The sequence below is a fragment of the Squalius cephalus genome (genome assembly GCF_949319135.1).
Source record: "Squalius cephalus genome assembly, chromosome: 9".
NCBI classification, from domain to species: Eukaryota; Metazoa; Chordata; class Actinopteri; order Cypriniformes; family Leuciscidae; genus Squalius; species Squalius cephalus.
Genome location: NC_137130.1, coordinates 22,255,668 through 22,271,082, shown reverse-complemented (window position 1 = coordinate 22,271,082; position 15,415 = coordinate 22,255,668). Strand labels below are relative to the sequence as shown.

Genomic DNA, 15,415 nt, shown 5'->3' with positions numbered 1-15,415 from the left:
GGCCTAGGCTCAAGTGTCTTATATCGTTGGATTCCTTGGCTCGAGGCGGACCAGATGCATGCCTCGGATTTGCTCACCCTTCACGTGCCAATTTTGAGTAAATTGCATTTTTTTGAATAACCTATTTTTGCGAACTTCTCCTAGGTTTTTGACCCGATCGGACCCAAACCACTGCAAGAATATTCTCTGGAGTCTGACAATCAATAATCATCCAAAAAATTCAAAATTTCAATTAACGGTCGATAAGGGGAACCAAAATATTTGATGACACCAGGGCCACTTTTACTAAAATGGTTATAAATTGTGAACGGAAAGAGATTTTTTTGCTAAACTTGGGATGCATCTTCCTGAGCTCAATCTGAGATCACTTGAAAAAAATCGCAACAATTGGCCACTTGGTGGCACTATAAAATGGTTGTAACTTGTGAACGGAAAGAGATACTTTCACAAAACTTGGGACACATGTTCATGAGCTTATTCTGAGGTCACGTGAAAAAAAATCATGACAATTGGCCACTTGGTGGCGCTATAAAATGGTTATAACTTGTGAGTGGAAAGAGATATTTTCGCTAAACTTGGGACACATGTTCATAAGCTCAATCTGAGTTGACATGAAAAAAATAGTGACAATTGGCCACTTGGTGGCGCTATAACAGTGAAAAAAATCATGAAAATAGCTATAAGCGCACCCAACCGTTAGTCTACTGAAAATTGGCACGCAGTGTCTTTGTCCAGGGTGCCATGATAGTCTATGAGAACATTGGTGTATCTAAAAAAACTCAGTATACGTCATTGGCACAATGCCTTGAAGGAGCCTTAGAAGTTTCAAGCCAGTGTTTTTTCACAGGAGTGACCTCCTAAGACTCCTGAGTCCTTGCCGAGTCCAACAATACCAAACATGCCAGGTTTCGCCTTATGGTTTTTGTAAGTGTCATTTAGAGCTTTAAAAAATTGTGGTTATCTTCAAAGCCGTTAGTCCGATCGAGACAACAACAAAAAAACAAAGGAAATTTGAAAACATAGGTAAACAGCTAAACAATAACGCCAAAATGTTAAAATTATCATAGGAACTGACAAAAAAATAAATTACATCCAATCAATTTCACCCATGGATCATTTTGATGCTCTCACATGTTTGAAATGAACAATGATGGATTGTGATGAAATTTGTTTTGAATTGGGACTGGCGAATCCCCGTCCATACTGTCAATGACCGTTCGCAAAGACCCGCCCACAAGCGACGCCACTCTCACACCACACCAAGTTCTGACAGACAAGTACTTTTGATATGAAACAAAGTCTCACCTTTCAAATATAGTCATTTTTTAGAGACATTTAAACAATAAATACCGTTTTGTGACTCTTTAATGTGTCTGACAGATCGCTGTAGACTCGAGGCTCAGTTAAAGCTGCTCGTGAACCGATCATCTCTTCCTTCTAGTTAATTTATAGCATTAAAATAAACATGAATGAACATAAAAGGAATGTTGTTTTAAAGTGCTAAGACGTCAGTACACTTTGTTTTTCAAATTTAAATCCTCCAATGTTAATCTACTAACTCTCCTGACTGCTTTGTTGGACAAATGGTGGATTATGATTAGTCAGATCGCCTGTCAATCAAACTCCCTGCGAAGGGTCAATTGAGAATGCCTGTGCGCACAATCCTGATCAAATACGACAACTTTGCAGTTGCACAAAGGAAAGGCCAGAAAATCCCGCTATAAGAGAGCATCTTTTTTATGTATTTGGACCTAGGCCTAACAATGTGTTATGATGCGCTGTCACCAGTGTTTTTTTTTTTTTTTGGTGAGCGTAAGCTACTCCTGATTTGTTAGTCATCTCATCTCTTATATGCTGTGTATGATAATATCCTGCCCTATTCATGGTAGCCTTCTCGTGGACATTGCGTCATCATTGTCATCAATTGCATCATCAAGGGGCCCACCTTGATAATCCTACTTAAGGGCCCAGTGTTGGCTCGTTACGCCACTGAATATAATTGTCTAAACTCCTTATCAAAATTACATATTTACAAGAAATTTGACATATGGGCACACTTTGAGTACTACTAATAAAAGTGGTGGAGATCAGGCAAGACTGTAAGAAGACTCAGGCAAAAAGGTGCTATAACTGTAAAAACGCTTTAAAACCATATATTTCCTATGGTAAACTGCCTGTATTGGCTGTAAATTGACTTTTTCATCTATGATGGCAGTTGTTAAATGCTTGCTAAATAAAACTTAATGTCTTTTGATGCTTGTGTGCTTAAAGACCTTAAAGGCCTTAACTGCTTGAACCCCGATAAATGCTGCTTGCAGCTTTAATTTTTATAATATTCTGACCAATAATTTGTGGTTAAAACAATTAAAAGCTTAGTGTTTAGCCATTTTGTGCTAGGCCCATTTTTTTGCCCATGAGTGTACTGTGAACATCAGTAATGGCTTTGTAATGTAAGAACCATTCCCAAGTAACATGGTCCTTTATACATTTTATCGGCCAGACTTAAAATGCAACACTCGGTTTTATACAATATGTAACCGAAGGTCCTTGCTCCATCTCTCTATTCACCAGTGGGATTCTTTGCCTGAATTAAAGTTATTATAAAGTGTTACCAAACTTAGCAAGATGATCTTTTCCTAAGAGTAGTTTTTGCATCATCCATTGTGTGAGTCTCAAAGGATTCAGGCCTGTTTCTGTAGGAGAAGCTCTCAGTGCAGCTCATCAGACTGATATCTTTTGTTTTTCATCTGAAAGATGTGTTCTGAGACCTTGTCATATCAGTTATACAAGCATCTTAATATCTCTGACACACACCCCATCCTTTCCTCTGAACTGCGAATGGAAGATGGTGAAACTGTTTCATCAGGTACAGTTTCACCAGTATGAATGTGCCATCTGTTACTTCTGCAATAGGCCACTGTGTGGAAGAAATAAAAATCATGTTCCTATATATCTCAGTAGTGATCACAATCCTGTTTTCTGATCACACAGATGGAAGGATAAAGCTGTGGGTCTATGGGTTAACAGCTGGAGGATTCATTCTCATATTATTCATAATTGCTCTGGCCTTTCTGCTTTGGTATGTATGCTATCAATTTAACAAACTCATCACTTAATGAACAATGCCTGTTTGAAAACAGTCTGTGATTCTAGTTGATGACAGACATTACACACTTCACCTATTTGTTAACGTTATTAGTCTCACTTATAATAACTTGTTGCTGCCATCTAGTGGTACCGTGTAGAAATACAATAGAGAGCAGCAGGACTTGAAATTTCATTGATCTTTCTTTTTCTCCTCCTCTTTCTAACAGCAGCAAACCATCCAAACAGAGTAAAAGTGCATCTCCACCATCGAAGCCCTTGACTCTGGCCTATGATGGGGATGTGGACATGTGATCAAGCTCTCGGTGACTGTACATTCAAAGCACAAGCTGGACTGCGTGCAACATTTTCAAATGTTCATCTTTCCAAGGCACCCTTTGGATTTCCAACAAAAAAAAAAACAAAAAAAAGGAAGAGAGACAAGGAGTAACAGACATAAAATGTGCAGCATACACAAAACATTTTATGTGAGACTGCAAGGACAAAGGTTTCGGATCAGTGGTCGTCGTGAAAATTGTGACATTTAAAGAGAGGACGAGACACAGCTGACATTCCACGGACCAGATGGAGGACTTTGACATTTTATTGCTGTGATTTTTCTTACATCATAAAAAAAAAAAGAAGAAAAAAAAAAAAAAAACACAAGTTCAAGTTGTGCCGAATCTATTGTATCAGTCGCATTAAAAGCCTAGTTCACCCAAAAATTTAAATTGTCATAATTGTATTAATGCTCAAGCTCATGTTGCACCAAACCTGTATGACCGGATCATTAAGTCGGTGAAATGAAATGATTAGTCCAAACTGTCAATTCATTGAAAAGAGATTACTCAAAAGAACTATGTTCGTGAAAGTCAATGCGAATGTCAAGCCTCGCAGTGAATAATGACCTAATAATTGAGCACAAAGTTATATTATGACTGAGAAGACTTGGAATATAGTGCACAAGTTGTACTTGTATTATCCCCTAATAACTATACATTCAATATGCATCAGTACATCCTTTTTGAAGCTTGAAAGCTCCAGTCCACATTCAGTGGCAATAACAACTGGTACATTATTAAAATCTCTCCTTTCATGTTCCACAGATGAAATAAAGTCATACAGGTTTGGAACAACTTGAGGGTGGCTAAATATTGACAGAATTTTCATTTTTGCGTGAACTATCCCTTTAAGGCGATGTGACTTTTTAACAGAGAGCAAGAAAAGACTGATGTGTTATGCACTATATTAGTGCTTAGTCATTCTTTAGTTTCCTCTTGATTTATGTTCAAACAGATTTTCTAGTGGTTTTTCATTGTGATGCAAGGACTTTCCTGTAAACTGTTGTGTTCGTGTAGAATGTCTCTGAACGTGTGTATGATCCGCGCGGTAAACTAAAACGCAGCTCATTTAGTCACCCCGAGAGGTTGAGGTGAGGATCTGCCCGTGTGCTTCTTCAGCACGGTTCAGTTTGTCCTTTAACCTCCGTCTAGCAGTTGTAAAATTGATGAGGTCTGCTCCAACACCAGCGGATAATGAACTGTGTTCCTGTTTGAAAGCGGCTTCCTGCAATATCCTGCGTTTAGGGGAACTCATTTAGCACAGATACAGTGGACCAATGCGTTTATGTAGAGTCTGCATGAGCATTACACCGGGAGAGGTGCTTCAACGCTATGAATGTTCATCATTTTTAATAAAGTACAGGTGCTGGTTCTGTATTTTAATAATATCCCTGCTAGTTCTTTTTGCTTTATTGACTGACTTCTTGCTGACATAATCGTCTTGACTTTCTGTTTCAAGACCTAGTGTCAAGGTTCGCTTCGCTCCTTGTACTGCCACATGAAAAACTGTTCTTAAATCTCAACGGTCCTTGTTATAACATAACTTGTGGAACCTCTTTCTCCACCGAAAGAATGTATTCTGTATGTGTTACATACAGTGTAAACACAATTATATCATTAATAAGTTATGACAGCATAAAATAAGTTTGATGAATTTTCAGTTAACTCATTTTATAGTCCGTTTAATGTCATTTAAGTTGAAATGACTTAAACATCCAAGTTGATTGTACTTAAAAAATTTAAGACAGCAACTTTTTTATTTTACGTCGTTACCTGCACATGTTTTTTGTACTCATTTTTTTTGTTCGTTTTGTCCCATCTGTGTTTCCGCTGCCGTACAGTACATGTGATATGTAAGTGCTGGCTGGTTAGTCTACAGAACCGAACAGTTCCGGTTCCTGTCTGTTTGAGATCCGTCCGGACGATCTGCTGCTCAAAAGGCTTTTGGCGTATTTCTAAATTAGTCCACTGATGTGAGAAGCTAAAATTGTGTATAGCTTATAACAGTTTTATTTATTTATACAAACTCTGGAAAAAAAAATGGCAATATATAAATATTTATTTATTTTGAAGCCCAATTGTGCGTGTGCATGCTGAATTGATTTTGTCATACACTGGATTATTCCAAAAGTGGCCTTGCATTTTTATGGAAACTTGCTCCTTTAGTGACAAAGTCAACAGTGTGTTTTGTTTGTTTGATTTACTTTTTATTTGTTGCCCCTTAGAACTGACTTGTTTACATGGCTTCTTCTTCTTCTTCTTCTTCTAATATGTTCAGTATGCTCTCAGCACTACTGTATATACAGTTGCCTGTAAAACACTGACCTTTAGTTTACATACAGTAGTACTTTCTGTTTTAATTGTGTGTACTTGAAGAGTTGACCGAAAATGCTAATAAATTGTGATACTCTGTGGGAAAAGTTGTCGCTCATGTGTTAATCTGCATCAAAGATGGATGGTGGTTTCAGCTGCTTTGACAGAAATGAGGTAAACTAATATATTAACTAAGCGCACATATAATAAGACAGTCCTAAAACAATGTTCATGTTCTTTTACGGATGGTGAGCTAATTTGTAATACCCATCATAAACCAACAGATGGAGCCAGATGGAAATTAAGATGAAAAACAGAAACAGATCATGTTATTTTGCAGATAACAACATAAGACAATGAAGTCAAAGTATTTGAAACAAATGCAAATGTGCTGAATGTTCTGCTGTCTGCCCATCGTCACACAGACCTGAATGTCTTCACCGTGCAGCCCATCAGATACTTCTACTCCAGGATGTTGAATCGTTTAAATCTTTTGTTTAATCAGTTTGTATTAGTAAAGCCTGTCATTTCTGTTCAAGGATGAGATGAATTTAAGCAGACTTGTCAGTGCCACCTAGGGGACACGTCTGGGTGGTGTGATTCTGTCAGGCTTAATTTTTCCATTAAGCCCTAATAATTCTGCAGAAGATTTCCCTTGAATCTTTGTGGGTTCTCTCATTTTAATCATGAATTTCCATTCACCAGTAGCCAAATCTGTTTAACAAAGTTTGACATGATCAAACTGACTGAGAAGTGAAGTGGGAAAATTGCTTTATCTGTATCTTGTAATAAAGAAAATGGTAAGAGGCAGATTAAAGATAGATCACTGAATTTCTGCCTTGTTCTCTTTCCGTTTATATTTGGATCAAAATGATGTGGCCCAGCCCAGATTAGTGCATAACTTTCCATCAGTGTTGATTTAAACTTTAAATTGATTTGATTTAACTATCAAAAGTCTGTTATTTACACAAAATACGCTAAACTGTGTGTGTATAAGCTATTATATAAAAATATTTAGTAACATTTTAGTTGAGGGTCCAATTCTCACTATTAACTAGTTGCGTATTAGCATGCATATAAGCACATATGTATGCCTTATGACCATATTCTACATCCCTTAACCCTACCCATTAACATCTACCATATTATTAAGCAGTAATTAGGAGTTTATTGAGGTAAAAGTCGTAGTAGTTAATAGTGAGAACTGGACGCTAATCTAATGTGTGACCAAAAAAAGTCTATATTCTAGATCTTTTGGTGCTCAATTGACTTTAATGTCAGTTTTTGTCTGTTTCCAGACAAGTTCATTAACATGGATAAACTGAATGGATGCATTAATGAATGTGCAAGCATATGTTTTTGTATTTTATAAGCCATATACAAAATAACATTTTAATAACATGGATTGAACACAAGTTGAGTGTTTTGTGTCTTTACCATATACATATAGTGTGCTGCAGTTTTACTTGTGAAATTACACCGATGAGCACTGGAGGGCAGCAATGAGCCGTTCACGTTGTATCGTTTCAGTTATTGAGTTCCTGTCAAGTGGCATGTTGATGACTTGGAATGTTATACAATATGTATGAAAAAAGTAAAAAAAATTATTTAAAAATAACCTTTATTGTTGATTTATTTGTAAATGTGTTGATTAATAAAATGAATATTCGGTGGTGAACAGCCTAATACTAAAACATAATTTTAAGTAGAGGAAAGCCATGAGTTTTCATTTAAATTGCTCCCTAGATAAGGGGAAATGGAACAGATATAAAAAATGAATATAAATCATTATATCTCAGGACGTGTTTTATAAATTTAAATATTAAGAGCTTCTGTTCTAGTTTTAGCCCTGCGGCTTTAAGGGAGTGGGCGGGGCCTCGTTTTAATGGGCGTGGCTGAGTCTGTGTCTGGATGTGCGTGTGCCACGGCCCAGCCTGCGTCCCACTGTTCGCACCGGCAGTGTGAAAAATAACGGATAGAAGTGAAGGTAAGCTGCTGCACACTTCTGCTTTCTCCGTGTTATTATTAGACAACTGATGCATATGCGGCGGCGCACATCCAGTGTCAGTCACCTAAAGTTAGAAATAATGATACAGTAGTAAAAATGGGAGCGAGTCAATGAACCTGTTGAAGAACAATAATCTCATCATGCTAAAATCTGAATGTGATTTACAGGACAGTGATGTTATATGACTGAGATTGTACAGTCTGACGCTTAACTAATAGTCTCCATTCATAAATGCAACACATTTTTTTGTGACTTTTTATTCGTGCCATCGATTTGAGATTATACATATTTCACTGCAATTCAATTGAGACTGAACTACTTTACATTTCCTATTATTTCTTATTAGTTTTGTCCCCTTTTGTTTAATAATTTCATATTAGAACAGTGATGACTATAATTACTTAGAACGGTGATGAAAATAAATAAACAGTGCTTTTCAGGTGTATAGGTAACGTTAGATCTAACAGCAGTAAGATACAGATTAGGTATATAAATTGAATAAAGTAGCCTAATCAAATATAAATAAACACTGCATTATCTTCACTGTATAGATGAATCCTTATTAAAGTTACTCAGTCAAATTTATTCAGTCAAGAGCATTTTTTTTTTTTTTTTTTTTTTGTAGTGAGTCTGTTGTTTGATTAACATTGAAAATGCAGCAGGAATATTATGCTGCTGTCACTTTAAGATTAATGCACGGATCCAATATACTGATACTGTCACACATGCATTTTATTTCTCCACTGTTTACGTTCACTTAAGACATAACCGACTATGTTTACTAGGACACACGCCAAGATGAACATTTAGACATCATAATTTTGTGTGAAATTGTCCATTTAAGCACAAGAAGACATGAACGTGAACGAAGCAAATGTGCAGTTTGCGCAGACAAGCATGCGTGAGTTATCTTTCACGTCTTCTTGCGCTTGAATGTTTAAATTGGCAAGGGTTAAAAACACGTGCAAATGATAAACTTTCAGCACTGGTCCTATCGGGACAGTTACAGTTCTGTCAACGAGCCCTTCATGTGCTCCCTCTTTCTTTCACAGTGTATGTTAGAGAAAGCGACAGGGGCCCTCAAAGCCAAGCGACAGTGTGTAAAGCCAAAGTCCCTTTCAAGGAAAGTCTGTTCACTCGGCGGCCATATTTGCAACGCCTCTGGGCAGCTATTTCGGGCATCCAAGACTAAGTCCTATCTATTTGAATGGGGGAATACTGAAATCTCAAAAACCGCTTACCAAACTCACAGTTAAATAACATATTTAAAATCAGCAACAAAATCTGACATGAACTGTTCCATAAATGTTGTTCCTTCTGCTCAAATAGCGTTAAAAAGGCTAATTTTTCAGGCTAGATGAGCCAATGCGCATGTGCAGGCAATGAAATGGTACAGTATGCTCTAAACTTTTTTTTTTGCCTCTAACTCAATTACAATTAAAGACCATTTTTAGTCGCCTCTCGTGAAATGAAGTCGCGTGATTTACTCACCTAAAATAAAACACAAAAAATTACTGATGTCATTCTAAACCTGTACATTCTGCATAACATTAAATAATATATTTTAAAGTGCTTACCATTGACTTCCATTTTATGGATAAACAAAAAAGCAAAAAAAAAACCTTTATATTTATGAATTTGGCAGACACTTTTATCCATAGTGACTTAAATTGCATTCAAGGTACACATTTGATTAGTTCTTGCTTTCCCTGGGAATCGAACCCATGATATTGTCATTGCTAGAACTTCTCAAAATATCTTCTTCTTTGTTTCATTGTTGGGTGATTCAGAACCCATTTTATCATTCTAAAACACCAGTTGTATGTTTCAGCCAATGAAAACCATGGCAGCTCCATTCAGATCACTTGTGGAAGATTATCCGAGATACCTCAAATCATTCGAGCTCTTTCTGGAGCGCTCATCAGAGCACCAGTGCATGCAGGACTTCATTCATAATACACTACCAGACATACTGGCAAGGTGCTTTATCGTTCTTGATAAATGTCATATTTTATTCATTTAGCCTGTCCCTAGCTTTGTAATACAGAATGTGCCAGCAGATTTAACAATGACATGATATAATAATATGATCTTGCCCTTATTATATTCTCTCTCGCTCTCTCTGCAGCATTGGAGGGGGAAGACCCATTCTCAATGTAATAGGCGTAGGGAGTGGAGCAGGTACACTTTTAATAATAACTGAATTATTAACATTCTGTTTATATCATCATTTCATATATCAGATTTGAATAACAGAGTTCTCAGTCAATCATATTCATCTCATTTCCAGGTGAGATTGATCTAGAGATGTTCACTCAGCTACACCTGAAACATCCACATGTCAAAATCAACAATGAAGTGGTGGAACCAAGCAATGACATGCTGCACAAGTATAAAGGTACCAAATATTTTATTTGCTGCTCATTTAGGTTAATCATATTATACGCTTTTACTAACTCTACCAGTAAATGGCTATTTGTGCTGTTTTTCTTTCTTTAATTCTTTCTCTTCAGTTCGGGTATCAACCACTCCAGGTCTTGATCACATTAACTTCGCGTGGAACAAGATGACAGCGTCTGAGTTTGAAAAACACTGGCAAGAGAAAAACTCTGGGAAAAAGATGGACTTCATTCACATGATACAGGTTTGGACTTTTTGATTCATTTTATCGACTTTAATTATAGTTATATTAATCTGTGTATCAAAGATGTTTTGTAATGTTTGTAGAATATTAATATCAATCTGCTCAACAGATGCTGTACTATGTGAAAGATCCAGAGGCCACTGTTTCATTTTTTCGGAGTCTTCTAGAAAAAGATGGAAAACTCTTGATCATTCTGGTGTCAGGTAGGCTACAGTTAGGGTTGGGAATGGAAAATCGATTCTGGAATGAATTCTGGAATGGGATACTTAAGGTCAGGTATCGGATATTTATCGATTCCTGTGTGCGTATTTTAATGTGGTTTTAAACCATTCAAGCGCGAGAACATGGCACTCGCGTGCTGTTTTCTCTACTTTACACACATCCAGAGCGTGCGCTAGGGGTGAAACGGTACACAGAACTGTCATTTTCATGACAGATTTATTCAAACATACATTAAATAATCAAGACATCACTAATAATAGGTTAAGTAAAATATAATGAATATATATGCTAATATAGTGCATATATTTAGCAAGAGTTTATTTCTCTGGCGAACTATCAAACTGTGGACCCTGAATGACTTGTCTGAGGTAATATGCTACGTGACATTGTTTACAAGATGTTTCATTGACGACTTTCCGCGGATGAAACACTGATAGATCGATTACACGAGATACATTTCAATAAGTTGTTCTGTATCTTTCAACTTACCTTCATATGTTCATTCATGTTTATTCCGTAACTAGTAGTGAATAGGAAGAGATGATCGCGTTCACTTGCGCTCTGCGCTGCCACTTGAACTGAGGCGCCTATAAAGTGATCCGTCGCGCCACATCAAAGAGCGTCAAAACGGCTTTTTTTTTTTTTTTTTTTTTCAATTTCATGATAAAATGGACCGAATTTGAAAGATGACTCTTTGTTTCTTATAGAAAGTAATAAAACGCACAGCTTATTACATATTAGCCTTATTAGGCTAATGCTGTATTGTGTACACATAAGACATGAGATCCAATGAACCAGGGCTGGCCAAGGCGTGTTCCACCGTGAGAGTATCGCGATACGTATCGTGGGTGGTGTATCGCAGTTTTTCGGTTCGGTTTGAATATCGTTACACCCCTAGCGTGTGCACAAAAAGCCATCTCTCATATAGTCCATGAATACTGAATTAAGTTCTCTTTTGTGTCTTCTTGCACTCAAATGGACAAATACACACAAAATGATGTACGAATATCTTCGTAAACATAGTCAGTTATGTCTTAAGTGAACGTAAATAGTTAAAACTCATGTGTAACAGTAGCCTATAATGCCTGCTGCCATCTGTGTCATTACTGTTTATCAAAGAACAAAAAGAAAGAGAAAATCTCTTACAGATCTTGACTGAATAACGTTTGTATCTTTAATAAGGATAAGATATATATGCTATATATATCATTTATAAAAAGAAAACTATAAAGTTTTATTTTACATTTGACTTCCATTTCTGAACTTTGTTCAGTTGGATTGATTTGTGCTTTTGCTAATTGTTCATTTGTTCTTATTGTATACTGTATACTTGTCTTCAATAATGTTTGAAATTGATATTAGTTAGTCTATATTAGTTAGTTGTCCTTTAGGCTATTTTTGTTCATGGTATTCAGCTGCAACAGAATGTTTTGCAAAAAGACAGAATAAATCATTTTGATATCTAAATGTTTGACTTTTTTCCATATTTTAATTGGAACTGTGATTGGATATGAATCGGAATCGATAAGCAGAATCGGAACTGGAATCGGAATTACTAAAATTCAAACGATACCCATCCTTGAATTCAGTAGATGCTCCGAGGTCAAAATTTTGCTTTAACTCTATGATCAGATTCAGAGAAAACGGAAATCAAAATCAATATATATTCAATCAAAATCCATAGTTTGTGTATGTAATGGGTTTCACATTTTTAGGGCAGTACAGTGGGGTCTAAAAGTCTGTAACCACAAGTTGTTGTTTTTTTTTCTGTTCTGTTTAAAGAAATATGACCTTAGTTTTGCTTCTGCTCTTCATAGGCGAGAGTGGATGGGGCAAATTATGGACAACCTTTAAACAACAGCTCTGTAACACTGAGATCAGCCAGTGTGTCACTACAGGAGATATAAAGACTTTCTTCGATTCTGAGGGCATCCCCTACCGTAACCATGAGCTTCTGTCCCAGATGGACATCACAGAGTGCTTCACTGAGGGAGACCCGGTGGGAGAACTGCTGCTGGATTTCCTTACTGAGGTGATAGAGTTCAGTAAGAATGCTCCTGAAGACCTGAAGAAAGGAGTGCTGGACTTACTGAGACATCCTGACTGCAGTAAAGAGGTGGACGGCAGGATCATTTTCAACAACAACCTGGGAGTATTAGTGGTTGAGCCGTAGATATAAAGCAGAAGCTTTATATCTCACCTCCACGAGGCCTTTGCAGTTAATATTCAGTCTAATACAGTGGTTCTGAACTTTTTTTGTCTCCAAGGCCCCTGACTGTCCTCAACAATATTGAAAGGGCACATGATTTACTGGATAAGGATTAAGGATGAGGATTTGGTAACACTTTATTTCACAGTGTCCTTGTTACATATGTTACATGTACTTACCATAGTATTAACAGTAAATTACATGCAACTAACCCTCAACAAAACCCTAACCCTATAGTAAGTACATGTAGTTGCTTAATATTACTCAGTACTTAAATATATAATTACACTAACAATGACACCTTAAAATAAAGTGTAACCAAGGATTTTTACTCAATTTTAAAATTTCTACCTCATAAAATATTTTAGAGCTTGGCTGCGGCATTACTAGAAAAAAATTATAATTATTAAAAATGTCTAAGTTTGATTTTATTAATTTATATAATTTTTCCAGGTCTAGAAATCACACTTTTAAAATGAGTCTACCGCATATATCGCATATATATATATTTCAATACCATGGCAAACATACATTGCTGAGTGGGTGAATTAAAATAAGAAATATCTTGATTTTTTTTAGTAATATCTTATTTTAAGTAATTTTGAGGTCTACTTTGGAAGTTTGGTCTGGTTGAGAATCACTGGTCTAATGGAAGTACAAAATATCTGTATATGCTCATTTTTTGAAAGATTCTGTTTCTATACTGATTTCAACAGAGATAATGAAAAAAGTAACAGTAGCATATATTTTTAATGCTTTTATTAAACTACTGTCTCCTCATTCTAGGCACCTGCTGTTCTAAAGCATGTTGTAATATTGTGTCAGTGATATTGTTATGGGTGAAAAAACAGGAAAAGGAAAACCATAGAGAACAATGCATAGTTTAGCCTGCATCAACATCAAACAAAGCTGTTGATTTGATGAAGCTGTTGATTTTGAAAAATGAAGGTGTAGGTGACTGGCGGTTCATATTCATAAAGAGGCCTTGTTGCACAAACTCCAGTATGAGTAACTCTGCTGCTCATGCAAGTTTCACAAAGCATGTACAAAGTACAACCTTTGTATATTTACATAGTGTCAAAGAGTTTATGACTTTACTACAACAGCCTTTATGATGAAAGAGATGAGATTGTATTGTTTGGTGACTAGTTGTGTTGTTGTGACCTTATACCTCATTTAGGTTTGGAGAGATGTTTAATGCCTGACCAGACAGGACAAAGGTTGTATAAATCTATACTTTTCAAGGTTAGAGATACATGCACTTAAACTTCTACTACAAGTATGTTTTATTTGGATACTGCCTGCAATGGGCCTGCCGTCCCTTTGTGTTTACTTACAGTATTATTCTAAAGTAACTTGAATATTGTCTTGTGTCTGCCAATATTTCAGTATTTCTGTCCCACATGACCACACAACATCTTATTAAACCGATGTGAATAACTTTAAGTGCCAAATTAAAACATATACCGTACCAAAAAAATCCTTTTAAAAACATCACTGCTCATTGAGACATGTGTCTCTGATGAAATTCAGCCATGCTGTAAAACAAAGGTTGAAGTTAAGACAAGCCTGCCTTGAAAGCCTTGGGGGGGGGGGGGGGGGGGGGAGGTATGAGAGAGAGAGAGATGACTGCAGAAACGACAGAATTTAACCAGCTGCTCACACCTTTATCAGCTCATCCAGAGAATTATCAATGTCTGACATTGTTACTTTCTGACGTTGCTTGCTTTATTGAATAATTTGTTCGAATGGTTAATTTATATATATATGTATATACAACCCCAAATCAGAAAAAGTTGGGACACTGTACAAATTGTGAGTAAAAAAAGGAATGGAATAATTTACAAATCTCATAAACTTATATTTTATTCACAATAGAATATAGATAACATATCAAATGTTGAAAGTGAGACATTTTGAAATGTCATGCCAAATATTGGCTCATTTTGGATTTCATGAGAGCTACACATTCCAAAAAAAAGTTGGGACAAGGCCATGTTTACCACTGTGTGGCAACCCCTCTTCTTTTTATAGTCTGCAAACGTCTGGGGACTGAGGAGACAAGTTGCTCAAGTTTAGGAATAGGAATGTTGTCCCATTCTTGTCTAATACAGGCTTCTAGTTGCTCAACTATGATGCAAATCATAACTCTTTATGATGCACCAAATGTTTTCTATGGGTGAAAGATCTGGACTGCAGGTTGGCCATTTCAGTACCTGGATCCTTCTTCTACGCAGCCATGATATTGTAATTGATGCAGTATGTGGTCTGGCATTGTCATGTTGGAAAATGCAAGGTCTTCCCTGAAAGAGACGACGTCTGGATGGGAGCATATGTTGTTCTAGAACTTGGATATACCTTTCAGCATTGATGGTGCCTTTCCAGATGTGTAAGCTGCATGCCACACGCACTCATGCAACCCCATACCATCAGAGATGCAGGCTTCTGAACTGAGCGCTGATAACAACTTGGGTTGTCCTTGTCCTCTTTAGTCTGGATGACATGGCGTCCCAGTTTTCCAAAAAAGAACTTCAAATGTTGATTCGTCTGACCACAGTTTTCCACTTTGCCACAGTCCATTTTTAATGAGCCTT

General features: G+C 36.7%; 2 protein-coding genes across 7 annotated transcripts in view; both read left to right on the top strand.

Moving 5' to 3' along the window:
* The window catches only part of thsd7ba (thrombospondin, type I, domain containing 7Ba), a 308,878-nt gene extending 305,350 nt beyond the window's left edge, over positions 1-3,528 (top strand). For 5 of the 6 annotated variants that reach the window (XM_079882075.1, XM_079882074.1, XM_079882076.1 and 2 more), the window contains 2 exons: positions 2,992-3,079; positions 3,315-3,528. In XM_079882075.1, the coding sequence (XP_079738201.1) occupies positions 2,992-3,079; positions 3,315-3,399 (173 nt within the window). In that variant the 3' untranslated portion in view covers positions 3,400-3,528. The remainder of the gene's footprint in view (positions 1-2,991; positions 3,080-3,314) is intronic. The other variant, XM_079882079.1, reaches the window with a different exon arrangement.
* A 4,097-nt stretch (positions 3,529-7,625) lies between these two features.
* hnmt (histamine N-methyltransferase) lies at positions 7,626-14,294 on the top strand. The gene is made up of 7 exons (XM_079882281.1): positions 7,626-7,725; positions 9,578-9,726; positions 9,875-9,927; positions 10,037-10,144; positions 10,260-10,390; positions 10,500-10,593; positions 12,430-14,294. Exons 2-7 carry the CDS (start codon positions 9,581-9,583, stop codon positions 12,783-12,785), a joined length of 888 nt encoding a protein of 295 aa, XP_079738407.1. The 5' UTR covers positions 7,626-7,725; positions 9,578-9,580; the 3' UTR covers positions 12,786-14,294.
* The last annotated feature ends 1,121 nt before the right edge of the window (positions 14,295-15,415 follow it).